The sequence below is a fragment of the Ambystoma mexicanum genome, chromosome 9 (genome assembly GCF_040938575.1).
Source record: "Ambystoma mexicanum isolate Mex_15411 chromosome 9, UKY_AmexF1_1, whole genome shotgun sequence".
Lineage (NCBI taxonomy): Eukaryota > Metazoa > Chordata > Amphibia > Caudata > Ambystomatidae > Ambystoma > Ambystoma mexicanum.
The window spans coordinates 311,825,298-311,852,694 of record NC_090931.1 but is presented as its reverse complement, the minus strand read 5'-3'; the positions used below and the strand labels follow the sequence as shown (position 1 = coordinate 311,852,694).

Below are 27,397 nucleotides of genomic sequence, written 5' to 3'. Positions count from 1 at the left end.
GCCTCCTCCTGTACCACCAACGCCTCCCCCTCAACAGCTGTTGGAGCTGTCTTCAGCTCCGGATTTAGGGGGGGACCCCGTCGGCACCTGTTTCTCAGGGCCTGGACTCCCCTCGGTCTGTAAAAAAAACAAAAAGGGGGGGGTGGGACAATGAGGCCCACGACGACGACCCCTCGGCATCCGTTAAGATCTTTCATGACCGCCTTGCGGGCCTGGTGCAGTTCTTGGGGTTCCCTCTGCCCCAGGAAGACCCTCCAGGAGTCAGAAGTGCTAGCAGAGATTTTGGGCAAGCACACCACGATCCGGTCTGGCATCCCTCTCCAGAAGGGTGTCCTGCAGGTGGCAGGACAGGTCTGAGAGAAACACAGGGTCAACGCCCACCGGAACAAGAAGTTGGACAGCAGGTTCAGGCTGACAGAAGGGTAACCTTTCCTCCTGGCCTCCCACCCACAGTCGCATTCTTCAGTGGTGGCTCCATCCTCACTATATTCTAAACCATTGTTTTTGTCTTCCTCCACAGGAGCCACCTCCAGTTGTTTTTCCAAAGAGTGCAAGGTACTTGTGTCTTTGGGCAAAAGCTGTTATGCCATTTCAGGACTGCATCTGCAGCAAGCCAATGCCAACGCCCTCTTGGCCGTGGCTAACCAGAAGCTGTGGTAGGAGCTTGGGGAATTTCTGCCCGAACTCCCTTAGGAGAGGCACGCCTCCTTCAAGGCCGGTCTGGCGGATTCCCGGGCCATTGCTCAGGTCCGACATCGGCACAGCCAGCAGTTTTCATTTGACATGGAAGAGCGTATCTCAGATCTGCCCTTTGAGGATGTGGACCTCTTTCATTCATCAAACCTCCACTTAAACTGCCAAGTCCTTGGCCATCCAAACAAAGCCAGGGCAGAAGTCCTTGCCTCAGGCAGAGGCCAGGACCGAATTCAAACCTTGCGCTTTCACCGGCTTCCAGGGGTTCCGTGACCATGGTAAGTGGAGGCCTGACGGGTCACCCAGCGACAAAAGAAAAAGCAGCAGAGGACATTGCATGTTTTTTTCTTCCCATCCGCCTCTGCTCCCACCTCCGACGCCAAGAAACAGTGACATCAAGCTCATGGAACATGGCTCTCCAGTGGCGGTAGGGGGCAATCTGGCTCTTTTCCAAGACAGCTGGAAGCGTCTTTTCAAGAACCTATGGATCCTATCCGTAGTCTTCACAGGCTCCAGTGTTCCTCTTCCCTTCCCTTTACCATACTCTCCTCCTCTTCAGATCGGGTCCCTGGCTCTTTTATGGAAGGTCATTTTGCTCTTAGAGATGCAGGCAAAAGAACTGGTTCCTCAATCAGACAAGGGGTCCAGTTTCTACTGCAGGATTTTTTTGCGGTATCCAAGAACAACCAGGCTGGTGTGACGGTTGTCCTGGACCTGTCATTTCTCAATCTGTCTTTACCGCTAGAACGCTTCAAGATAATTACTCCTGCACACATAGCAAAGTCTCTGTGTGCCAGGGACTGGATGCGTTCCCTGGACCTCAAGGATGCGTTCTTGCATGTCCCCATCTACCAGCTTCATCAGAAGTTTCTGTGGTTCAAGATTGTCATATCACTTTCAGTACAAGGTGCTGCCTTTCGGCCTGAACTCGGCCCCTCGTGTCGTCACGAAGTTGATGAACACAGCAGGTCTCCTCAACTTGGTGGGGCATCATCTATACCCCTATCTGGACTACTAGTTGGTGAGGATGGGGGTCACCCAAAGGCGTGATCCACTCCTGCCAGAGATTGGCGGATATTCTTCATTAGCTGGGGTTCTTCTCAACCAGAGGAAGTCACAGTTGTGCCCCTACCATGATCTGGTCTTCCTAGTGTTGCGAGCACGGCCTTTCAGTGGGTGTTCCCCACGCCAGAGAGGATCCTCTCCCTTGGCAAGGTGATAGCGCACTTTCTCCAGCATGGGGTCTGGCATGGATTCACATGCTCATGAATATTCCCCGTCGTCAGGCTGGGAATCCTCGGTAAAGAAAAGACCAGTATCAGTTTCGTTTCTGATCTGTCTTTCGTAGTAACAACCAATCACTGGTCTCTGCGTCATACTGACCACAGCCAATGACTGCCCTCTACCTAAGCACCGCCTCTGGCAGCCATCTTCAGATTTTTACCGCACGTTCATGTGTTGGGATCCTCGTGCTATTGCTCTCGAGCGTTAGTGCTATTTTTTTCACGTTTTTTCTCAAAAACTTCGTTTTTTCGGTCAAAAGAGCCTCAAGCTCCACCGACTCACTATCCGATCAACGGGGACCCGTGTCGGATTCGTCTGCGCCCCTCAAGGGTGAAGATTCATCGAGCTACGCTTTTGGAGGACTCCAGAAGTTTCTCAGGCCCGGTCATGGCCCAGGAGAAGGGAAGCTCGACGCCCGGAAAGCTGTTCAGGGTCTGCCCTGGATGCCAGCTGCAGAACGTCTTCAAGGAGGACGAACACTCCTTTTGTCTCTACTGCCTACATGAGGACAAGACGCACGTGGAGAAGGACTGTGCGTTTTGCGGCAACATGTCGGAGCGGACCATGAAGGACCGCCATCAACGTCTCGCCAACTGGCTAGAAGGGAAGAGCCCGTCCGGCGAGAAGAAGAAATCTGAGCGGTCTTCTAAGTCCTTTGAGGACGCCCCGGCGACGGGGGTCCAACATAAGGCCAAGCACCGCGAGTCCGCTGGCACCGGGAGCGCCGAACGGTCGGGCTCTACGGGCGCCAGGCAGGGCGCACCCTCCCGGGCACCATCAACCACGAGCCAACGCTCTGGGTCGGGTAAGAGGAAGGCCGAGCACCCGGCGAAGCTCCTGGAGAGGCCCCGGTCGAGCTCGAAGGCCCCATCGAAGGGGGAGCGAGGCGGTGTCCCCCCCCTCAAGGATAAGGCGGTGAGCGCACCTAAGGTGGTGAAGGCCTTAATCCATCCGGCCAAGCCCTCTATCGAAACTGTCGCGGCGGCCCTGGCTCAGCCTGTGCAGGCTGCACCAGTGGTGGCGACCTCGGGGCTCAGAGTCTCCCTGCCACCTCGGAGGGAGTCATCTTTTGTGCCCATCGATAGGACCCCCGTGAAATCCCCAGTGGGGAAGAAAAAGGGGGGGCAGGGCGTCGTCGTAGATTCGGCCTCAACCTCGGAGGAGGAGCTGGTCGAAGTCTTAAGCCACGGCCTCGGCGTGGAAGAAGACCGACCCGTCCGGCCCCTGATCGCCCGTCGGATTCCCCTCTGCCAGCGCCGCGAGACAACTCGGCGGCCATTTTGTTGGCTATACAGTCCTTATGCTCAGAGATAAGGACGAGACTACCGTTGCCGACGGAACCTCTCCCGTCGGGGGACCCAGAACCGGGACCTTCTGGTGTTCCCCCTACCAAGAAAAGAAGGATCCACCCTCCGCCTCCTTTTCAGCCGTCGCGCCCCTTCCAGCCCTCCTCCCCGTCCACCCGAGGGGATGATACGGGGACTGACACGGCAGCGACGGGTACGGACGACGAGGTATACGACGAGGATGTACCGTCGTCGCCTCCCACCAGGGCTTCTCCGCCCGACGAGATTGGATCGTTCCACTCCATGATCTCCAGGGCATCCGAGCTTTTTCAACTCTGCCCTGAGGAGAAGAAGAAGGAAGGTTTCCTTTATCAGCGGCGCAAGGCCAAGAGGAAGACGGTCCTCTCAGTGCCTCTATTGGACGACATTTGGGATGAGGGCCTCACCCTCCTCAAGAACCCTTCCACGACGCCAGCTAGAAGAGACCGGTATGAGAAGAAGTACCGGGTCCCGGACACGGCCCCCCTGTGCCTCCGGGCGCAGCCTACCCCGGACTCCGTCGTCTCCGCGGCGGCCAGGAAGAAAGCGGGGGGGGGGTGCGGCCTCCACATCGACTTCCCCACCGGACGGTGAGGGAAAGAAATTGGACGCTATGGGATGCAGAGTCATCTCGTCGGCAGCGACGACGATTAAAGCGGCCAACGCCTTGGCTATCGTGGCCCGCTACGACAGGGAGCTCTGGTACAAACTGGCTCCCCTGCTGGACTTCCTGCCGGACGACAAGAGGACAGAGGCCCTGGAGATCCTGCAGGAAGGTGAGGTGGCTTCGGACCACGCCATTACCGTTGCGACGGACATCGCCGACACTGGGTTCCGCCAGTTGGGCAACGGCGTTTGCCTTAGGCGGCGTGGATGGCTCAAGGCTACGGACTTCCGTCAAGACGTTCAGACCAGAGTCCTGGACATGCCCTTCGATGGGAACAACCTGTTTGGCAAAACAGTGGACGATTCCCTTCAGGCCATTAAAGCGGACACTGAGACGGCCCAGGCCCTGGGAGTTCTGCAGCAACGACGGACGCCCTTTCGGAGCAGCGGAGGCAAGGGCGCCTCCAAAGGTTCCGGCGGCGGTTTCTCCACCTACCGTCAAGCGGCCCGCTCGTCGTCTCAGGAGGCCTACAGAGGACGAGGCAAGTCTGGCGGACTCCGCCGTCGTCGCCAAGGAGGTCAAGGCGGCAAAGCCTCGTCCAAGCAGGATTGAACCGACCGTGGGGTCGGGCCCCCACCGAAGCACCACGGTGGGAGGCCGGCTGGCGAGCTTCGTCAGCGTGTGGGAGTCCATCTCCACCGACCGTTGGGTGCTGGACGCCTTGGCCCGGGGCCACACGCTCGAGTTTCAAAGAAGGTGTCCACGCGTCCCCCCCGTGGCCAGGAAAGAACTTCACGTCCCTCAACTTCTCCTGGAGGTAAAGGCGATGCTCAGGAAGGGCGCCATCGAACTCGTCCCAAAGAGGCTTCGGGGCTCCGGAGTGTACTCGAGATACTTCCTCGTGAAGAAGAAGACGGGGGGATGGCGCCCCATCCTGGACCTGCGACGTCTGAACAAGTTCATCAAGGCGCAAAAGTTCTGGATGGTCACCCTCCAGCACGTCCTGGGTCAGCTGGAGGAAGGAGACTTCCTGTCGTCGTTGGATTTGGAGGATGCCTACTTCCATATTCCCATCCTAAAGGGGCACCGAAAATTCCTCAGGTTTGTGGTCCAAGGGCGTCATTACCAGTTCAAAGCCCTCCCCTTCGGTCTACGGTCGGCACCCAGGGTGTTCACCAAGTGCCTCGCACCGGTGGCGGCGCAGCTGCGCCGCGAGGGGATCCACGTCTACCCCTACCTGGACGACTGGCTCATCCGAGCCAAGACGAGGGAGCTCGCCGTGGTTCACACGGCAAGGACCGTCCAACTTCTCACGGACCTGGGATTCTCCGTGAACTACGCCAAATCCCACCTGGTACCCGCGCAAGACGCTCTGTTTCTGGGAGCGAGGCTCAACACAGTGTCCCTTCTGGCCTCCCCGTCGGAGGAGAGGACCAGGACCATCCTGGGCAAGGTGCAACGGATGTTGGTGGCCGACGCGGCCAAGGTGAGGTCCATCAAGTCCCTCCTCGGAATGATGTCTTCCTGCATCTACCTCATTCCCATGTGCAGGCTCCGGATGCGCCCGTTGCAGGAGTTCCTGGACGCGCGCTGGATCCAAACGACGGGCAGCTTCGAGGAAAGGATCACACTCGACGAGAGTTTCCGACGAGCGATCCGGTGGTGGGACACCCGCGCGCATCTGACGGCGGGCATGGACTTCCAGACCCCAGCCCACCAGGAGACAGTGACCACGGATGCCTCCCTGGAAGGGTGGGGAGCGCACACCGAAAATCTGCACGCAAGGGGCCTTTGGCTCCCGACGGAGAAATCCTTACATATCAACGTCCTGGAGCTCCGTGCAGTGTTTTGGGCCCTCAGGTCCTTCCTTCCGTCCCTCAAGGGCAAGGTGGTGAGGATCTTCACCGACAACACCACCACCATGTTTTACATCAGAAAACAGGGCGGAACCAGGTCCCCAGCACTGTCCAAGGAGGCGCAGGACCTGTGGCATTGGGCAGTCGCCCAAGGGATGTTTCTGGTGCCGTTTCATCTGGCAGGGATAAAAAACACCATCGCCGACTCACTCAGCAGGGAGCTGCGCTCGTGCCACGAGTGGGAACTACGGCAGGATCTAGTGGATCGCCTCTTCCGACGGTGGGGCACACCCCAGATCGACCTGTTCGCGACGACGACGAACTCCAAGTGCCGGAGGTTCGCCAGCAGGTTTCCCCAGGCGAGGAGCATGGGCGATGCTTTCTCGTTCCCCTGGGAGGGCCTGTTCCTCTACGCGTTCCCTCCTTTGCCACTGCTAATCCGGCTCGTCAACCAGCTCAAGAGGTCACGGTGCAGGATGATCCTCGTCGCACCTGCGTGGCCGAGGCAGATATGGTTCCCGGACCTTCTGGACTTGTCAGCGTCCCCGCCAATCAAGCTGCCGGTGGACGCGGATCTGCTCTCCAGGGAAGGAGGCGCCATCCTCCACCACGACCCGAAATCGCTGAACTTGCAGGCCTGGCTCCTGCAGCGCTAGAGTTTGGAGGATACGACATACCGGCCGACTGCAGAGAGGTTCTTGCAAAGGCCAGGGCGTCCTCGACTCTTAAATGCTACGGACACAAATGGAAGAGGTTCTCTGTCTGGTGCCACGCACAGAAGATTAACCCTCTACGGATTACGGCTCCCCAAGTTCTGCCGTACCTGCTGACGCTGGCCAAAGCTGGACTGGCACACGCGTCCATCAAGATTCATCTGGCTGCGATCTCCCGATACACCAGGACCACGGGACGGACGTCCTTGTGGTCTCATCGTCTGGTGAAAGAGTTCATGAAGGGACTGTTCAGATCGTTCCCGCCGGTGAAGGCTCCGGCCCCGGCGTGGGAGCTCAACGTGGTGCTGACCAAGCTCATGGGACCTCCGTTCGAGCCTCTGCACTCGGCCCCGTTGAAGTTTCTGTCGTGGAAGACAGCGTTTCTTGTGGCCATCACCTCCGCACGTCGGGTGGGAGAGATCCAGGCCCTTTCCTGCAAGGCCCCGTACTTGACTTTTCACGACACGAGGGTGGTGCTCAGGACGCACCCCTCCTTCATGCCCAAGGTACCGTCGGACTTCCATCTCAACGAACCCTTGGTGTTGCCTGTATTCTTCCCGTCGCCTTCGTCGCCGGCTGAGAGGACTTTGCACTCGCTGGATGTGGCTAGAGCGCTGAAGTTCTACGTGGACCGCACAAAGTGTTTTCGGAAGACGTCACAACTCTTTGTGAACTTTGGACCTGTCAATCAGGGGAAGGCTCTCTCGAAGGCTTCCATTTCCAGATGGCTCTCCGGCTGTATCATGTACTGTCATCGGTTGGCAAACCGACCGCTGCCCGGCCGTCCGAGAGCCCATTCCACCAGAGCGATCGCAGCTACCACGGCGTTCCTTTCTGGTGTGCCCCTGCTGGACATATGCAGGGCTCCTACGTGGAGGTCGACGCACACCTTCACGAAGTTCTACTGCGTCGTTCGGGATTCCAGGGAGGAGTCCAGGGTCGGCCAAGCAGTGCTGCGCAACCTGTTCGCCTGAGGTGAGCCTGGTGAGGAGGTAAGATGCTTAATGTTGAGTTTGTTGCAATGCTTAATGTTGAGCCTTTGCCACCTCCCGTGGTTGTGCATGTGTGTACTGCTATGTATTCTTTATTCATGAGCATGTGAATCCATGCCAGACCCCATGCTGGAGAAGGAACAAGTTACTTACCTGTAACTGTTGTTCTCCAGCATGGGTCTGGCATGGATTCACATGCGAACCCTCCCGCCTACCCCTCTGCGGCTCTTCACTTGGTCATACTGCCACTTCACGTGCTTCCAAATCTGAAGATGGCTGCCAGAGGCGGTGCTTAGGTAGAGGGCAGTCATTGGCTGTGGTCAGTATGACGCAGAGACCAGTGATTGGTTGTTACTACGAAAGACAGATCAGAAACGAAACTGATACTGGTTTTTTCTTTACCGAGGATTCCCAGCCTGACGACGGGGAATATTCATGAGCATGTGAATCCATGCCAGACCCATGCTGGAGAACAACAGTTACAGGTAAGTAACTTGTTCCTTCTGGCCAACTCGACCACCTCGGCATGATGGTACCAGCACCTTCTTGGCCTGATGGCCTCCTGCATGCTCACTGTGCATCATGCTTGCCTCAAGATAAGGCGCCTCTAGCTCCACTCAGTGGCCAATTGCGATCCTCCTGCCTGATCTTCACTGGTGGCTGATGGATGGCAATGTTTCCATGGGAGCCCCTTCACCTGATCGGAGCCTTCCATGGTGGTGACGGACTCCTCTTTTTCGGGCTGGGGGGCTACTCTGTAGGGCTAAGTGATTTATGGTGCATGTTCCAGAGCGGAAGCCCACCTGCATATCAATATGCTTTAGCTAAGGGCACTAGGCCTGGCCCTCAATATGTTTCTGCCCCTCATCAGGAACAAGTCTGTTCTGGTCAGAACGAACAACTCTACTACAATGTTTTACCTGAACAAGCAGGGTGTCACCTGTTCCCCCTCCTCTGTTTGGAGACAGTATTGATCAGCGAATGGGCCCTGACGGAGGAGCTCTGGAATTCCGCAATCCACCTTCCAGGGGACAGCAATGCAGAAGCAGATCAGCTGAGCCACTTGGGGTTCAACACCTAAGAGTTGGAGTTGCACACCGCCTCCTTGTTGCCCCAGTTCCAGCATTGAGGGTTCGCTGACCTGGATTTGTTTGCATATCCCCAGAATTCCAAGGGCCCCCAGTTTGCTTCATGGACAGGATGGAGTTGGGGGTCGCTGCGAGTTGTCTTCCAGATTTGTTGGCATGGCCGTAGGTGTTATGCATTCCAGACCACCCCTCTGCTCCAGCAGACACTCTGCAAGTTCCGGATTTCGGTGGGCTGCAGCCTCATCGTGATTACCCCCCACTGGCCTTCGAGACCCTGTGTAAAGACTGGAGGGGGGTGTCTGTACTCCTGCTCTCTATATGGCAGGAGAGGCACAGAGGACCCCAGACAAGATTATCTATTATTGGTAACTTAGTCAAGTAATCAAGGCCTAGCTTCTCAGGGGGTGATGCAGGCTGGTTCTTAAGTACAGTGTAGTCCCCAAGCACACACAAAGGAATGTCTGCACACTGTATTAGTTAAAACAGTCTTTATATAATTAAGGTTCAAGGTTATATACACAATCACAATAACTCATTTTGTGCTCATTTAATCTACAATGGCAAATGTATAAAGTTCTAAGTGGTACCACAATTATTATCAGATTTCATTAAAGTGCATCAACTGTACTCTGGTCAAATGTCACACAAATCAATTAATAAAGGTAACCAACAATAGACCTAGGAGGAAAGCAGTTGGTTAGAACAATTGACAGAATACTGACACCTTCTGCTAAAAACAGCTGTGTGTGGAGACTCCCCGCCTGGGCAACCTGTAAAGTAAAGACATACTACAAGCCCAGTCCATGGACTTCCTTTGCATCTTGTACTCATGGTGGCCCTGAATCATGCTGTTCCCATCTTCATCTTGTATCCTGGCTTGCAACATTATGTGTTACTAATGACATCTGCAATTGTATTCGCTCTCCACTCTTGCTTCTCCACTCTTTTTGACTGCTTACTCTTTTTTCTCTCCTCCTCTCCCTTCTCCCTTTTCTTATCTTCTCCCCTTACTTTCTTCTATGCACTTACTCTATCAGAATTTTCCCTGGACCTAATATGATAGCAACCTCATCTGTTTCCTCCACCCTCCCATTACTGTTTTTTTTCCTCCCCACCACCCCTCCAACACTATCTGAAATGTCGTCAGGCCTAGTATGATAGTCACTTGTTTTGTTCCTCCCCTCCCTTTCTGCACCCCTCTCCCTCACCTTTTGTTTTTCTCCGGCTCTACCAGAAATGTCGTCAGGCCTCTTACGGTAGTCGCCTGTCTGTTTCCATTTCCTTCCCACTCTCCCCCTCCCTTTCTTATCTATGTCTTAGCTCTTGCACTATCTGAAATGTCACCAGGCCGAGTACGATAGTTAATTTCACATCCTTACTGTTCATGGCCTGTAAGAATGTGGTTGCATTTTCCCTTGTTCCCTCCCTTGCCTTGAAGCGCTTTGAAGCACATTGTGTATAGGCGCTATATAAATAAACGATCATATCATCTCATATCATATATTGTTCAATTATTCTTTTTTCCTTCTACAATGTTTTTACCACCCCAATGTACCTGGAATAGCAGTGTTCGACAATGGGTCGTCAACGGATCCTTCTTGAACAGCTCCCTTTATAGCAGGAGCCACGTACGAAGAAAAGGTTGAACAACGGTGGTGAGGTGGCAGCTCTGGTCCTGGCGGTGCTCGTCGACGGTCGGTCGTGGACATCCTGCAGGGAAGAGGCGTGCGGGGCACCTTAGTGACGATAGTTCAGGACCGCAAAGAGTTTGTGAAGAACTGTGGCCGAGAAAGGGCGTCGAGTCATCTTGCGTCGCTACGGTCTTAGGGTGGCCGGAAACCCACCGGCGGATGCTCCTCGGCGCGTCGCCGGCCTGGCCTTCTCCGACGGGATAGGGCGGTCGGCGATGCGGACGAGCGTGTCCGGCAATCAAATGTATTAATCAATGGAGCGTTGCGGCTCTGGTCGTCGACGGCACAGCGTCAAGCAGTCCCTGGTCCTGGGCAACGAACTTTGACGGGCCTCCAGCAGTTATAGCAAACCTGGGAACCCTGGTCGACGACGGTGGATGGCTGTCCGAAGTTTCTCTTCGTTTCTCGTCGGCGGTCCCCTGTTTCCCGGTTGACAGTCTTTCGTAGGCTGACTTCCAGGGCGCTTTGGCGAAGGTTAGCCGTGCACAATGGTCCCTCGTAGCTCAGGAAGAGGGCGCCTAACCAGGTCCTCTCTGGATCAGTTCTTGAAGAGACAGCAGCTTTCAGATCGATGAAGTAGAGCAGCAGCAATCCTTCTCTTCCAGCAGGGCTTCAAGGTTAAGCTTCAGTTTCAATGTCAGTTTCAACTCCAGCTTCTGAACTATTTCTAGCAGTGAGAGGCCCCCAGATATACTGTTGATCTCCCATTCATTCTGCTGGGTCACACTCAGGCAACCAATCACTCAGAAGGGCATTCAGGCAGTCAGTCAGCCAATCAGGCGCAGAGTGCATTCAGGCCATTCTTCTCCATCCAGACACTCACAACACAGAATGTGGATTAGGGCAAGTACCACGCCATTCCACACTGCATTCATACCAGTTTCGGGCAGGGTTGGCTGTCATTGTGTCAAACACCAGATACTAGACATCCACAACACAGAATGCGTATTCGTCACACACTCCATTCACCCAGGTCCCACCCACAGGCGTACCCACAACATATGGTCATTGGGGAGGCTCCAGCCAGTCTGGTCAGCACTTCCCCACACTACCATATATGGAACTTCCACCCAACAGCCAGTCAGGGGGAGGGGACAGAGTCAGGGCCTCCTGGGAGTTCGGGAAAACCAAGGTAACAGTCGATGGAAGGCAAGAGGCTACAGGGCCATCTTGTTTCCATCAAGAATCTACTGATTCCAATGGCAGGGCCTGGGTATCCCAAAATGGAGGATACTCGGAGCACCTGTCAAATTCAGCATGGAGCTGCCACCAGCCCATACTCTGCTCTGTGGGCCACACAAAGGTGCCCAAAAACATACGCTAGGGGCACAGGGTTGTACCCCCGCCCATGGGTCTGTACACCAAACCAATAGAGAGAGCTGCACCTCCAGGAATCCCACATGAACTCCTGCGCGTAAAACACAACAGAACACACAATAAAAGGCAGTAAAGGACAAGGATACAGAGGCCCCGTCCCTCCGATGCATTTCCAGCATCACCCTGGTTTTCGGATCTGCTGCAGTTGTGCTCCCAGGGTCCCATCCACCTTTCCGATCACCAGCAGGGCTTCCTAACGCAGCAGGGCTGGCCAGTGTAACATCCAGACCCGGACAAGCTGACGCTGGCGTTCTGGTTCCTGACCAGCTGAGGATTCAGCATCCTCAATTTTCGGATGACAACTGGGTCATCATTCAACAGGCCAGGAGGCCCAGTACTCGGTCCCAGTATAAGAGCAAATGGACTAGGTTCTGCCATTGAGCTTGTGACAAGAGGCTCTATCCTGTCACCTGTCCTGTCCTTTGGATGATGTACTGGCTTTTTCAGTATACCTGGCTCATTTTGCAGTTCAGGTAGATACTTTCTGCACTTATTTGGCAGCCATTGGGGCTCACAAGAATTCCTCTGAGCATGTGTTTTCGGCGGCAAACCCAGTGGTTAAGGCCAACCTCAAGGGGTTATTTAGGGTTTTTCCTCCGGTGCATAGGCTGCACATGGTCTGGAACCTCAGTGTGGTTCTAGCAGCGTTGCAGCACAGACTTTTCCAGCCGATGGCTAACGTGGACTTCCGCTTGCTAAAACTAAAGAGAGGTGGCTCTCTCCTCTACGCGCAGTTTTAGTGAGTTGCAGGTGTTGTCTTTGTGTGAGCCCTTCACCATGTTTCACAATGACATGGTCATCTTGCGCACTCAGCCAAACTTCTTGCCCAAGGTGGTCTCTCCATTTAATCATAATCAGCTCATCTGCCTGCAGGTGTTCTTCCCGAACCCACAGTCAGAGGCAGAAATGACCCTACATTCCTTGGACCTCAAGAGGGTCCTCAGGGTTACCTCTCTCTAACAAAATCCTTCAGGAAGTCTGAGGCTTTGTTTGTCACTTTTGGGGGCTCCTCCCCCGGGTGCTCAGGCTTCCATCGCCCGTTGGATGGTTCAGGCCATTTCAGAGGCGTATGCGGCCAAGGGCAAACCAGTTCACGGCCATGCAGTCTGAGCTAAGGCCACGGCCGTCGTTTTTCAGAGACATGCTTGGGATGTCGTCAGCAAGGCACTCCATCTGCCTTTTGCAAGCACTATTTCCTGGATACCAGCTACAGGTGCTATGCTGAGTTCCGTCAGGCTGTTCTGAAGAATCTTTTTACTTCCTCCTAGATATGAGGCAGGTTTTCACAGCTCCACCGTATGGTCTTGTTCTCTTGTTCATTTGAGTCGCCCACAAGGATGGAGAAAAGTGGACGGGACATATGAATAATTAAAGTCACTCACCATAGTGACTAGAGTACTCGTCCCCTTTCCGTCATGCATCCCACCCACCTTCCCCTGCTAGTATTTCAAGGGCTAATATGTTTTAATCATAGCCAGGTATCTAAGCATCCAATGTGTTCAAAGGGGACTGAGGTGAGGTGACGGAGGGTGGTGCCTAAGAGGTGCGTTCCCACGCCGGAGACCTCGCCCTGTGCGCGATACTAAATTTAAAGGGAAGCTCAATTTTTTGCTGGCAAAGATTCCGGTACTGTCCCCATGTTGGGGACACTCACAAGGATGGAGCAATGGGGACTATGGACTACGAGTACTCTAGTCATTACGGTGATTAACTCTAATTTCTCCATTGTTGATATCTTTTATAGATTCACATGCGACCTGCACGTCTCCTCCCCTTACTGAGGGCAGTTGCTTTGTTTGGACACTGTGCATCTAGATTATGAAGATATGTTCTCCCTTCCTGAATGGCTAGACATCAGATGATGTTCTTCACATAGGCTGCTCTTTTTCTTTTATTTTTTTACTACTGTTGTAGAACTGTAAACTTTAATTTTCAGCCTGACATTGGGGAATAGTCAAAGCATGTATATGTATTTTTTAAGTTTATTTATTGGGTATTTATAATGCGCCTTTACAGCAAATTGTGTTTCATGGCACAAACGGTCCTACTAGGACTTTTCTCATTTGGAATAACAAGTGCGAGGAAGAGGGGAGGGTGGAAGTGCGGGTTATTGCAGAATGTCCTAAAGCTAAGTGGGGAAAGGAAGTGCAGGTCAGAGTGGAGAGTGTGCAATTGCTGGGGGTTGGGGCATATGGGGGAAAGGGTCCATGGGTTAGGAGAGTGCTAAGGGGAGGTCAGGTGGACAAGTGCCAGAGGAGTGCAGGGAAAAGAAGGTTCACATGCTAAGTGCGAGGATCAGAGCTGGATTGGCTCAAGGGGTGGAGGCCCAGCCAGGCTAGTGCTAGTGCAGGTTAGGGGTGGGGGGGGCAGGGGATACTAAGTGCAGGAGTAGACTGGTCGATGAGGGCTTTGTGCCCTGTATGAATCAGAAGGAACCAGGCAGCCGGTCAAAAAGGCAGAGGGGGATATTCGCAGGGGAGAGGGAGAAGCAATGAGGGAGAGAAAAGGAGGGTCTTGAGAAGCTTCCGGAACTTAAGGAGATCCGGCTTAAGTCTAAGAGGGGCAGGAGGCCATTCCAAAGGGAGGCACCTGCGGAAGATGGAGATCTACCCCCAGCCCCCTACTCTATGCTTGCTTGGAAAAGCAACTGATCTGCTGAGAGTTGGAGTTAGAAGACTGAGGGGCTCTAGCAGGGGGGTATTTAGGGAGAGATAGTTGGATGTAGAGGGGTCCCAGGACCTAGAAAGCCTTGTGGATGATGCAGAGGGTCTTGAACTTGATCCTCGCAGCAACCGGGAGCCAGTGGAGAGATGTAAGGGCTGGAGAGATTCAGTCCATGGGCCTCAGACCAAGGATAAGTCTTGCAGTCCTATTCTGGATTAGTTGAAGGTGGAGAATGGAGGATTTAGGCAGATTGAGGTTGGGACTGCTACATTAGTCCATCCTAGAGAGGACCAAAGCTCTGGAGACATTTATTTTCTGGGGGAAGGTGAGCAGCTGCAAGTGGGCCTTCTTGGCAAGGTCTGCAATGTGAGGAGAGAAGGAGAGAGCGTAATCAAAGATGACACCAAGGTTTGTTGCCTCACAAGAGGGGGAGGTGGCCAGAGAGTAGGAGGGAGGGAAGGAGGGAGCTGGGGTCCCAATGAGGATGATCTCAGTCTTACTCGCATTAAAGCAGAGATCGCTTTAGATGAGGAGTGGCGGGAAGGAGCCAGTGGCAAAGGAGTGATTGCAGAAATCAGCCATGGCGCTGGAGCAAGGGAGGCAATGTTGTCCTTGATAGTTCTGAAGGAGCAGGGGATCACCTGTTTGGAAGAGACTTTCATAGAGAGGACTTGTCTAGAGACCTCATCCAGTGATATTGGCGGGGAAAGGGGACGGGGGGGTCAAGGGAGACCTGAGAGCTCATGAGGGAGAAGGCAGGGGTGTGGAGGAGAGTGAGGACAGGATGTCCTAAGTTTTAGTTATGAAGTGAGAGGCCAGTGTAATGCAGAGGAGAAGTGGAGACTGCAGTAGGATTGGCAACTTCCTTGCAGATTTTGAACAGTTCAGCCATGCTGTTGGTGACCCCAAAGTTGCGGGCTTGGATATAGGCCACCTTCTTCTATTGTATGGAGAGTCTGTATCGCCTTTGGAGCAGGCGGTAGGCCAATCTGTCAGAGGATGTGCTCGAAGCCTGCCAATTCAGCTCAGCAGCTCTGCACTTGTGTTTCAGAGAGGCTAGTTTGGAATCATGCCAGGTGTTGCGCTTGGAGGCAGGCTTCATGCAGGTCCTCATGACCATGGCAAGGATGTCCAGAGTGATGGAGATGGAGAGATAAAGGTTCGCAAGTACTGTGACAGTGAGAGAGTCAGTGGCCGAAGTAGGAGTGGGAATGAAAGTGGCAACAAAAGCAGCAACGGACACTCATTTCATCGGTCGAATAGAGAAGGAGACTGGCAGAGCGGGCGGAGGCTTAGCCAGAGACCCAAGAGATCCAGGTGAGAGGACTGGAGAGCATGATCAGACCGGGAGAGATGTGTAGTGCGAGGGTTGGGGATGGGGATGTCTGCTGAAATGAGAGCATCCATGGTATGTCCGGCTGAGTGCATCGGACCCGAGGGAAGAATGGTGAGGGAAAGAGAATTACTGAGGCTGCGGAAGAGCCCAGAGACTGCATCAGGGGAGTCAAGATGACTATTGAAGTCCCTGAGGAAGGGAAGCTTGAAAGTGAGGCCAGGAGAGAAGAGGTGAGGTCAGACCACTCTGAGAGAAAGAGGGAGACTGAACCAGGGGGCCTGTAGATGGTGCCAAGAGTAAGCGAGAGGATTGGAGAGACACCACGCCTGCAGATGAGGTATTTGTAGGAAGAGTAGGACCAAGTGGGTATGATGGTAGTAGGGACCCATTCAAGGAAGATCAGGGCCACTCAGCCCCCCGACCAGCTAGGCCTGGGCTTAGAGAGGATCTTGTAGCCCTCCGGGAGGAGTGTGTCAAACCTAGGGACAGCCGGCCGTGTACCACGTCTCGGTGAGGGTGAGGACGTCAAGGTCGAAGTCTTCAAGGAGGAGGCAGATGTCAGAGGAGTGTTTAATGGCAGAGTGAGAGTTGGCGGTAGCTAAGTGGAGCTGATTGCCACCTTTTGAAGATCTTCCGGGGAGGGGTACAGGAAAGTGGTACGCCTGTCAGTGGTGGTAGCGGGGACAGAGGGGTGACAGAAGGAGGAGTTGAAGGAGAAGGGAGGAAGTTGATGAGAGACAGAAGATGCCTATCAAGGAGGAGGAGGTAAGACTGAGAGCCTTGGACTGTGACAGTGCCATTTTGGTAAACATTAATGATGCCCCTAGAGGATGTGAAATATGCCAAGAGAACTTCCCATCGGGTTCCATCATTAATGGGCGCTAAAGAGAAAGGGGAGAGCAATGAGACCATATGGGGATTCCAAAGGTCCGGGGAGGGAACGACAAAGATGATGCCATTGACAGTCTTCCTGGAAGAAGCGTTAACATAGGTGTCAGCGATGGGCAGTCCTGGATTGGAGACCAGGAGATCTTAAACTTTTCCCTTCCAGGCTTTGAAAGAGAGAAAGGAGATAGGATAGGTGATAGAGTAGCAGTTGGAGAAGATAGGGGAGGTGTAAAGCACCATGGAGGGAAAGAGCAGAGAGATGGAATGGGGAGAAAAGAGAGGGAGGGCAAATCAGCACAATGCGCGACGAACACACCAGGTGGCTTAGCAGCAACCAGGGGAAAAAGCCTGAACTTCAAACACAACAGCACTGCAAAAACACCAAGATTCGGGATTCCTGGCTATAGCCATAACTGCCAGAAATGGATAGCACTGTGGGTGATGTGCAACAGACTACAATTTTTTTGCTGATCGGAGTAACAAGACCGGTGGGGCAGTTTAATAGAGAGCAGTAATGGCTGTTCCCGCTCTCTGCACCCTGCTTATCTCATCAGTCGCTACTCGTTGACAGCTGCGCTGCATGCCCCACCGGCGAGCACAGGCAAACCCGATCTGGAGTTGCATCTGCAGTAGCTGCCCTTAGCCTTGTGACCCTTAGCCACAGGGACTGTATGGGCAGTGGCCTGTCCTGTTTTCCTGCCTTAAGTGGGGCAGAAGTCCCAATCCGGGCACGGGGAGGAGCGGGAAGCAGGGATCAGGAAGAGGGAACAGGGCCTGAAGCTCTACATGCCGCAGAGCAGCAGAAATCCAAATAATTACACTTTTTAAAATTCACATAAGCAAGTAACGTGAGCGAGGGTCACAAGAGGGTGGCACTCACCAGGCAGATGGAAAAACAGCAGTGAGATGCTGCGACGAAAGCAGCCCGGTTGATTACACCCTTGCTGTGTGAATGCTTCGGGTCAAGTCCCAATCAGGGCACGGGGAGGAGTGAGAGGTGGGATCAGGAAGAGGAAACGGGCCTGAAGCTCCACACGCCAGGTAATCTGCAGAAATCGAAATAATTAAACTTTTTTTGAATTCACATATGCATGTAACCTGAACAAGGCTCACAAGAGGATGGTACTCACCAGACAGGTAGAAAAGCAGAAATGTATATCTATGTAACATGCCAACGCATGAGAACTGAAGTTACAGGTAAATCATTTTTTCCATATTGCATACTTATCAGTATAACAAATGTTTCCCACAAGAGCTGAGAATTTTGAATCTGATAATGCTCCTCCTTCAAAGTCAGACACAGTCTCGTTCAACTTCCTGATTGACATTAATTCCAACTTCTTTATTTTTAATTGTACAATTAAAGATCCTCTAGGCAAACTAGACAAACTTGTGTTCATTTGTGAAAGCTCTTCTATGAGAATCTGCTTCACTGCAATTGTGAATGGACATATGAATATACTTGGTGAAAATGTGCAAGACAGAAATTCATCATTCCTATTACTGTGCAGTATCTTCTACCCACTTAATATTAAAAAGACAAATGCAAAATGGAATATTAAAAGATGTTGATGGAATATATTCCAGTTCAACCCTGTTTTGGGACCAGTGGGTGTTTATTGCTGTGCTAGTGGTTTAAACTCTTGTGATCATCTTCACTGTTGCTTTTTTTGTCCTGACACTTCACTTGAAGGCTTTGTCTTGAAATGCAGATGCAAATTTAACAATTTTAAAAATAAATCTTTCACATATTTCATAGGTCTTTGCTCCCTGCCTTGTCCTGTGTGCAGACCTCTCTGCTCCACTTTCTGGATATGAGTTGGGAACCCAAGGATCTAGCCTTTTTCGTTGACATCGATTTACCTGATCTTCTTTTAACTATGTCACAAGAAAACATAAGTAGTCATGATAATGTAATTAGGTGAGTAGATTAAGAATTAGCATTTTCCTGAATGTACATGTCATTGCTATGCATCAGTAATATATGTTCCATTTTCTCACACTCCATTTTATTTATGTATTTCCATTGTGCATTAGGAAAAGTGTTATAATAAACAACTTACACACAGGGATGAAGATCATCTAAGCTAGTATTATTTATACAGTTTACAGGCTGCACTTTAGAGCAAAGACATCTTAAAGCTAATGGTAGGCTCACTGCTTACTTTATTCTGTATCACAAAATAAGGGATTAGATTTTAACATTTCCTAGGGGCGGGGAGAAAGGGGGGCGGGTGTGTGTGTGTGTCACACAGCTCTTTCTTGTCTTTGTTTTGGGTCTTTTTGTGCTGATCCTGTACTCGTCAGGCTGTTGCATGGCTCTTTCTGGTCTTGGGGTTTACCTGGCACCCCCACTACTAGTTCCTTGGGTCATAAGGGTGGGGTCAGACATCCAACTTTTTCAAGATTTTACCAGGCTCCACCTGCATCCTTTTTGGCAGAAAACGGTAGGTTTAACTTTTTGTCTTTTCCAGCCTCTCAGAGCTAAGGCAAGGTATTTCCACCACTGTATGACTATTCCCCCAAGATCCATTTTCTAGGGGTGCCCTCATGTTTTTCTCTGCATGTTTACATGTTCTGCTGGTCATTCTCCCCTTTCATTTCTCTTGGTTTTTGCACTTTCTATGCTAAAGCAAATTTTTGCTCTACCTCACTCACTCTCTCCTCCACCTCCTCATGGCTTTACCACACTCTTCTTACTTTTCCTTGTTCTCTACTTTTCTACCTCCTCTGATATTATGTTTCACTTTTTGTTCCTCTACTCCTTTCTTCCCCTTGTCTCATTCTGACTTTGATCTTGCCTGTCTGCTTCACACCAGTCTCTTCTTCTACCACCTCCTTCCGTTTTCTCATTTGTACGTCTACCTACTCCAGCTCTTGGACTCCTATTTCTGCCTCCTTTACTTCTTCTGACCTCCTTTGCTTATTTTCTCTCCTTCCCACCTCTTCTGCTCTACTTCCTTCCATCTTCAACTCCTAACTGCGCTGCCAAGCACTAATCTCCAACTCGGCACAGTGACTCCTAACTCCCACATTATAAGTCTTGTAAAATCATGTTTTGTACCGGCCTTCCATAGGTAACCCTGTCTCTGAAACTATTTTCCCCTTGGGCTTTTTGGCATCAAGCTTGGTGATTTGGCAGCCTAGTGATTGATCTAACCTTTTGTCCCCCGTTTGTGATAATGCAGAGCTTCCTGTGTACCACGAGTTCACATACATGATCCACAATCTTGCAATCATTGTGCCCCGGGGTGTCTTTTCTGCATTAGTCAGTGTGAGTCACTCCTTCTATTGATCTGAGTCTGTGTACGTCACTGTGGTTGTTCCCGTGCTGAGACCTGTGAATGGTTTGCATTAGGCTTTACGGTGCCCATAAACTTGTGCCTTATATTCATTTGGCTTCATTGACCTTACTGTAAGGCTTTCAACCACTGCTGCTGGTGGGTTCACAAGGTACTTTCCTTTCCTACCAATTCTTTTGGTGTTCTGCAGTGCTCTTTTCAATGGGTTAGATGGGTTAAACATACAAGCCTGGGGTTGGAGTGAGGAGCAGAGGCATCACCAATATACTCCCTCTGGGGCTTGCACTGCTAAGCGGGTAGCAGTCTCCTGCCCAGAGGTCCACCACACTCCCAGGCTGTAACTTTGTCACACAGAATTGAAATAACGTCATTAGGTATTTTTAACTTTTCCTAACATTATGGTAGCCATTAAATCCATTCTGGTGTCATCTGCTTTTTTGGCTAAGAATTATTTGAGGCATGGAGGGTAGATATTTAAAATAGTTGATGTTGCAAAAAAAGTTGAAGGCCAGATCAGAAATGTCTTTGATATTTTGGTGTAAACGGTTATGTCTTCTTTAGCATGGCTGTGTTGCCTGGACTCACCCAAGCTCCTACATCCCACCCTCACACATGCGGTTGAAACTGAAGAAAATCAGTTCTATTTTGTATGATTTTGCTACTTTTTATGTGTTACTGTGGTTTCCCATTATGACCCCCATTTATCTCGTCAAACACCCCAGGGAATACGTTTTGCGTAGAAATCCACAAGTGATTCAGGTCTCAAATACTAGTTTCCGATTCCCAACCAGACTGTGTGTACTGTTTGGGCCTCCTCATTATTCTTCCTGCAAGTGTTGTGAGGAATCCTGCCGTCATCACTGAGCCCCAGCCTAGGATCTCCTCCCATGTGGCCAGGGGAAGGCAGTCGCTACCTTAACCTAACCGTGGGGGTGGTAACATGAGGGAGGAGCACATAGGAAGAGATGGCTATCAGGGGGAAGCGGTAACTCCTTTGGGAGGGACACACTATTCATCTTCTTGTGAGGATGAGGGTCCCATAATTCCCAAATACCTAATGGCATGCTGTTCCTCCCATGAAACTACCCAAAGAGTATGCTATGAAAAGTAATCTAAACGGAATAAGGTTTCTACATTGGGAGTTCAGGAATTAAATATGACATCCTCTGTCATAATTCTGCCTTCGGTAGACGTCCTTACTCCAATGTTAAATCACAAACCCTTTTCATAAAATCCCCTATCTCTCAGTTTGTGAAGCAATCTGATCTAACTAAATATCAAAGGACCAAAATAAATCACTGTTGACTTGAGGATCCATAATGCCTGTAGTAATGGGATGAGGAAGAGAGACTAAGAGTTAGTAAGGATCAAAGGTGCTATCAACCAGAATGTGCGGTCTAATTGTAGAGCAAGAAACCTGAGTTGGACATTTGAACTCAGGAATGAGTTGCAGCTAAAGGGAGATGCTCAAGGAGTAGCTGAGGCAGAGGCAGTTTGGAGTGCTGGGATTTCCACAGAAGAACAAGTTACTTACCATCTGTAACGTTCTTTCGATTGGATGTTCCTCCCACGTATTCCTCATCTTAGATATATCCTTACCTTAAGGTTTCACCTCGGAATTTTTTTTTCTCTTGTCCAGCAGAGGGCTCTCCACTCGAGGCTGCGGCGTCGATGTCCCTCGGCGGCATCCGTCGACTATCGACGTCATCCCTCGTATAAAAGCCTCGAGCGCGCCCGTTAGCTTCAGTTCTGTTTTTTCGTATAATATAGTCCAAGGATCTTGCTTCGTTTTAGGTATGCCTCTTTTGACCCAAGCCCTAAAAGAGTTTAGAGTGTAATACACGTAAACTGTACTGTGGGGTTAGGATGGGAGGGTGGATGAGGAATACGTGGGAGGAACATCCAATCGAAAGAATGTTACAGTTGGTAAGTAACTTGTTCTTCGAATGGATTGTGTCCTCCCACGTATTCCTCATCTTAGATAGACTCCCAAAGCAATTTTGTCTCGGAGGTGGGAGTACAGTATCCTTTTCTAATCATGTACAGAATGTAGTACAGATTTTGCAAACAGACCCCCTTGAGAAGAAATCCAGTCCAATGCATATTGTTTTATAAAGGTGTGCATAGATGACCATGTGGCTGCTGCACAAATATCTTGCACAGGGACACCCCTTTTTAATGCTGTAGAAGTTGCCATGCCCTTGGTCGAATGAGCTCTTAGTCCATCAGGCGGTTCTTTTCCTGCCAATCTATAATATTCTGTTATGGCTAAAATTATCCATCTGGATAAAGTGTATTTTGTTACCAGAAGGCCCAGTTTACGTCCAGTGTATCCCACGAAAAGTTGATCATACTGGCGAATCTTTGCAAATCTTGAGATGTAAAAACTAAGAGCTCTTCTGGGATCTAGTCTGTGAAGTCTTTCCTCTTCCTTGCTTGCATGAGGAGGAGGGTAAAATGTAGGCAAAGTTATCTTTTGTGACAGATGAAAATCCGAAACAATTTTTGGCAGAAAAGAAGGTTTAACCCTAAGAACTACTTTGTCCTTATAAAAGATGGTGTGAGGAGGTCCGCTCGAAAGTGCCTGCAACTCACTTACCCTGTGGGCTGATGTCAATGCTACAAGAAGAATTGTCTTTAACATAAGGAGCCTTAAAGGGCAAGAATTTAAGGGCTCAAATGGAATACATGTGAGAAATTTTAAAATTAGATTTAGATCCCACACTGGAACCTGGAAAGGTATTGGGGGGGGGGACATTATTTAAACCTTTTAGGAATTGAATTATCAAAGGTATTTTAAAGTAAGATTCTTCTTCAGAAGAGCGCTTAAAGATGGATAGGGCTGCTAAATATCCCTTTATTGTCCCAACCTGGAGACCCAGATTGGCCAAATGTAACAGAAAAGATAAAATTGTGGGGATATTACACTGAAAAGGGTCCACATTCTTTTCTCTGCACCAGCTACTGAACTTGTTCCAACAACACCATTACAGAGACTTAGTTTTTGGCCTTCTGGCCAAAAGCAAAATCTCCATCACGTCATCCGGAAGGTCCCAATCCTTGTATCTCAGCCTTTCAGAAGCCATGCGTGAAGGTTGAGTGTGTTGACCTCCGGATGGAGAACATGACCTTCCTGTCGCAAGAGAAGATCCTCTCTTCTTGGAAGACGTATTGGAGGGCAGATGGACATGTCAAGAAGGTCCGGGTACCACGTTCTCCTGGCCCAATCCGGAACAATTAGGATCATGGTCTTCCTGAACTTTCTCAACCTCCTGATTACTTGAGGGATCACAGGGATTGGAGGAAACGCATACAGTAGTGGGAACTCCCATTCCACCACGAACGCGTCCCCCAGAGCTCCTCTCGGGGGAAATTCCCTTGAGCAGTACAGTTCGCACTTCCGGTTGACCCCGGTCGTGAACAGATCCACTTGAGGGGTTCCCTAAATGGTGAAGATCTCTTGAATGACTTCTTGAGCTATCTCCCACTCGTGAGAGACTGTGCTCTGCCTGCTCAGAGCGTCCGCTGTTGTGTTTCGCTCTCCGGCTGGATGAATTGCTGATAGAGAGATCCCTTCTCGTATTGTCCAGAACCAGAGTTGCATTGCCTCTCTGCACAACGGTAGTGACCCTACTCCTCCTCTCTTGTTGAGGTAGTACATGGCCACTGTGTTGTCAGTCATTATCAGAACTTTCTTTCCCCGTACAGAGGGCAGAAAGGCCTTCAGCGCTAGTCTGATTGCCCTCAACTCCAGAAATTGATATGTAGTTTGGACTCCCATGGAGACCAACGTCCGCTGATTGTCAGCTCGTTGATGTGGGCTCCCCACCCCGTGAGTGAGACGTCCGTCACTACTGTTATCTCCTGCCATGGTTGCCAAAAAGATTCTCCTCTGAGGATATGATGTCTGCAAGCTCACCATTGAAGGTCCTGTGCTACTTGGGCTGGGACTTGCAGTAGATCTGACATTTCCCTTGAGAACTGGGACCATTGAGTTCTGGAAGCCCATTGAAGAGATCTCATTCTCAATCTGGCTTCTGGCACCAGCAAAATGCAGGATGCCATCAGACCGAGCAACCTGAGAAAATCGAAGGCCGGAAGATGCTGGGCATTCTGAAACTTTGTCACCATCTGCAGAATGTGGTGAGCTCTATCTTCGGGAGGCAAGCCTTTGCCCGAACAGGTATCCAGGACTGCTCCTATAAATTGGAGCTTTTGTGATGGTATCATGTTTGACTTTTTAAATTCAGAGAAAAACCTAGTTTGTGAAGGAAGTGACAAGTCTTGTGTTAGGGAGAATTCTCTGTTTAGGCTGAATTTCCTAACCTAGTGAGTCCGCCAGCAGCTTTGCTGGATTTTTGGGGTTTATTTTTTTCTCCTGCCAAGAGTGAGACTCTTTTACTCTCACTCTTGGACATGATTTGAGTGTGTTTCTTTGACTCTAGATCTGTTTAATGGGCTATGGGGTCTTTTACTCCAAAGGGCTTCATGTGTTTTTGTGATGTGTGTTACACAGCACCCTCAGTGCAGTAACACATGGGTGTCCTAGTGACTCCCCAGTATAGAATCCATACCTTGGGACTGACTACTGTCTCCCAGGGTCTGTAAAGTCACCATTGACTTTACTAGTCTTAAATTCTGAACAGAACCAGTACAAACCATCATATTGTGGACGTACTGGCTGGGGCAATTCAATTGCCCTGGGGTCTGTTAGTTGAGGGGGCACGTCTCCGTCCCCTCTGATCGAGTTTTGGCTGGTGGCAGTGGATACTACTTTTTATATTCAACCGCAAATAGTTCTCTATGGGATTTTCCCATTGTTCGAGGCTAATATCTTTATTTATTTAATTACGATAGCCTCGAACATACCGCCGGTTTATTTAATTAATATTCTCCGGTTGGTATTTTTTGCCGAAACTCGGTTCTAAAATGGCGTTGGTGTTCTCTTCTGTGACTCCAACCCAAGTCGAGCCCTTTGTTCCACTTTTTGGCGGGCTTCTCCACAGAAGCCCTCCAAAGTGATGCCACTCTGTCTGGGGTACTTATGAGGGGTGGAGGGGGATTTAGGCACCTTGGACTGAGTTGCCTAGGCAACTCAAGTCGCACTCCGTCCTGATTGGCCCAAGTGGTGAGCCGGCCGGCTCACCACTTAGCATGTTTGAGTGACAGCTAGGCTGAGTGAATGGGGGTTTTCTGCATAAAAGCAGGGCTTTCGGGACTGGAACTTCAGAAGTCGCCACAGGACCTAAGAATCCGAAGAGGGAGAAGCTGAGCCGACCTGCCACGACGACACCACAGTTGGAGCCCTGCTGGACCGTCTCACCACTTTTCCCAACGACAGAGGAGATCTCCCGCCGGAGAGTCTTCTTCCTTTGACTGGTGGGGATACCCAGTTTCACCGTCTGTTCGCCTTCCCAACGCATCTCGTGGCCGCCTTGCCTGTGCCAAGCACCCCGGCAACCGGAATACCACGTTTTACCACAACCGTGAAATAAAGGGTAATACCTTTAACCGGAAAACTCTGCGGCTGGTTTCTTCCCTGGCAGTGCAACGACCTTCATCTTTCCTCCAAGTCGAGATCTTCTCTTCCCCTGGACGACGACAAGACTTGCACCCGCGGCCAGGAACAACTGCCACCGCTGGAGGATCCTTCCCACTTAAGGTACCGTGTCCGGCCTGGCTTCCCTCGCCACCGACTGTACTTGGTAGATTTAGCCCCCGGCTTTCGAACCTGGGTTAGCCTGGGACACCCTGGCTAAACTTTTCTGAGCCTCTCTAAACTCTTTTCAAACTCTCTGCAAGACTTTCTAAGCCTAGTGTAACTGTGTGATCTTGGGCGCATTTGTGCTCTGCTAAGAGTGGGCCCAGCCTATGGACTTTGGCTCACAAGTGACTTTTGCTCTTCTGCCTTGCTAATAGTGTTCCTAAATCTTAGAGTGGTGTATCTGTTCATATTCTATCTTTTTCCCTCCCTTCTTCATGAACTTATTGGAGTGCCATGTGTAGTTAAGCGCTCACCTCTGTATGGAAATAAGTGGTGTTAACTAAGACTTGTCTGATAAGGAATGAGGGTTGTATATATTATAATAGTAACTGTGTTTAGAGTGTTTTACAAAAAGAGTGCTGGAGTGTTTCAAACAGTTTGTTTTTAAATAAATAATTATATACTTTGATACCAAAGCTCTGGTCAGTGTTTGCTTGTGTTATTGTACCTGAGTACCTATTTTGTATACTTTGCATACTGCCCAACTCTTCTTGAGGGAAGTCTGACTGCTCAGCCACAGCTACCAGGTAAATCTGGGTGGTACAGACTGCTACCAAGTGGGTTTACTGCTAACACCTGTAGTCCTAAAGGGAACCGCACAGGTTTCTGCCTAACATCTTGGACAGGTGATCCAGGGCTTGTTCTGGAGAACGTGCTCTGATCATCCAATCATCCAGATAGGGGTAGACATGAATCCCCCCTCTTCTGAGACTCGCTGTCACCACCGCCATCAACTTGGTGAAAACTCTTGGGGCGTAGGTCAACCCGAATGGCAGAACTCGAAACTGATAGTGAGAATTGGCAATCACGAACCTCAGGTACTTTCTGTGCTTGAGATGGATTGGCACATGAAAGTAAGCATCCTGAAGGTCCAATGATACCAACCAGTCCTTGGAGAGCCTGAAAGATCTGAGAGTTTGACCATCTTGAATGTGTCCTTCCTTAGGAACTTGTTCAAGTTTCTCAAGTCCAAGATGGGTCTCAGTCCTCCGTCTTTCTTTGGAATAAGGAAGTATGGGGAATACCAACGCTTGTTCCTCTCCGCTACAGGTACATGTTCTATTGCACCTTTCTGTAGCAGGGTTAAAACTTCCTGCAACAGGAGCGGATCCGGATGCTTGGCAGAGTTGTATTCCGGAGGATGGTTCTGAGGTTTCTTTAGAAAAGGAAGGCAGTAACCTTGGGATACTGTTTCCAGTGCCCAAGCATCTGAAGTAATGTCCCGCCATTCTTTCAGATGCTGTGAGATCCTGCCTCCCACCGGGGTCTTGTGGGTCAAAACCTCAGAGTGGTTTTCTAGCAGCTGCAGCAGCGGCTGATGGTACATATGCCGTTGCTGTGGCTGATCTAGCACCTTTTCCTCTTCCCAGAGGAAATTTTCTTTGACCTCTTTGATTGGCCTGCCCTCTTCCTCTTCCAATTGAGGAATAATAACGAAAATGATGACCCCTCCAGGAAGATGAGCCTGTGTAGGGGCGTTGCTGAGGTTGTCTTATAGCGGCACTTAGAGATTTTGCTGCCGCTTTGGAGGTCTGTAGCTTCTCCAAACTTTCATCTGCCTTGCTACCGAACAACCTCGAGCCATCAAAGGGCATATTAAGAAGTATGGATTGCACATCAGGAGCAAACCCAGATTTTCTTAGCCACGCAAATCTGCGTAGCACTGTGCTAGTCGCCATGGACCTGCTGATGCTGTCAGCTGTGTCCAGTCCTGATTGAAGGCATTCTCCCGAAGCCTCCTTTCCATCCCTTATAATAGCTAGAAAGCCATCACGCTCTTCGCCTTCTGGGATGTGTTCAGCTGCCGCTGACATACA

General features: G+C 50.7%; 1 protein-coding gene across 3 annotated transcripts in view; it reads left to right on the top strand.

The window, feature by feature from the left end:
- Window positions 1–27,397, top strand: part of ZZEF1 (zinc finger ZZ-type and EF-hand domain containing 1) — a 3,309,810-nt gene that overhangs the window by 1,851,096 nt on the left and 1,431,317 nt on the right. For all 3 annotated transcript variants that reach the window (XM_069614719.1, XM_069614718.1, XM_069614717.1), the window contains exon 32: window positions 18,274–18,435. In XM_069614719.1, the coding sequence (XP_069470820.1) occupies window positions 18,274–18,435 (162 nt within the window). The remainder of the gene's footprint in view (window positions 1–18,273; window positions 18,436–27,397) is intronic.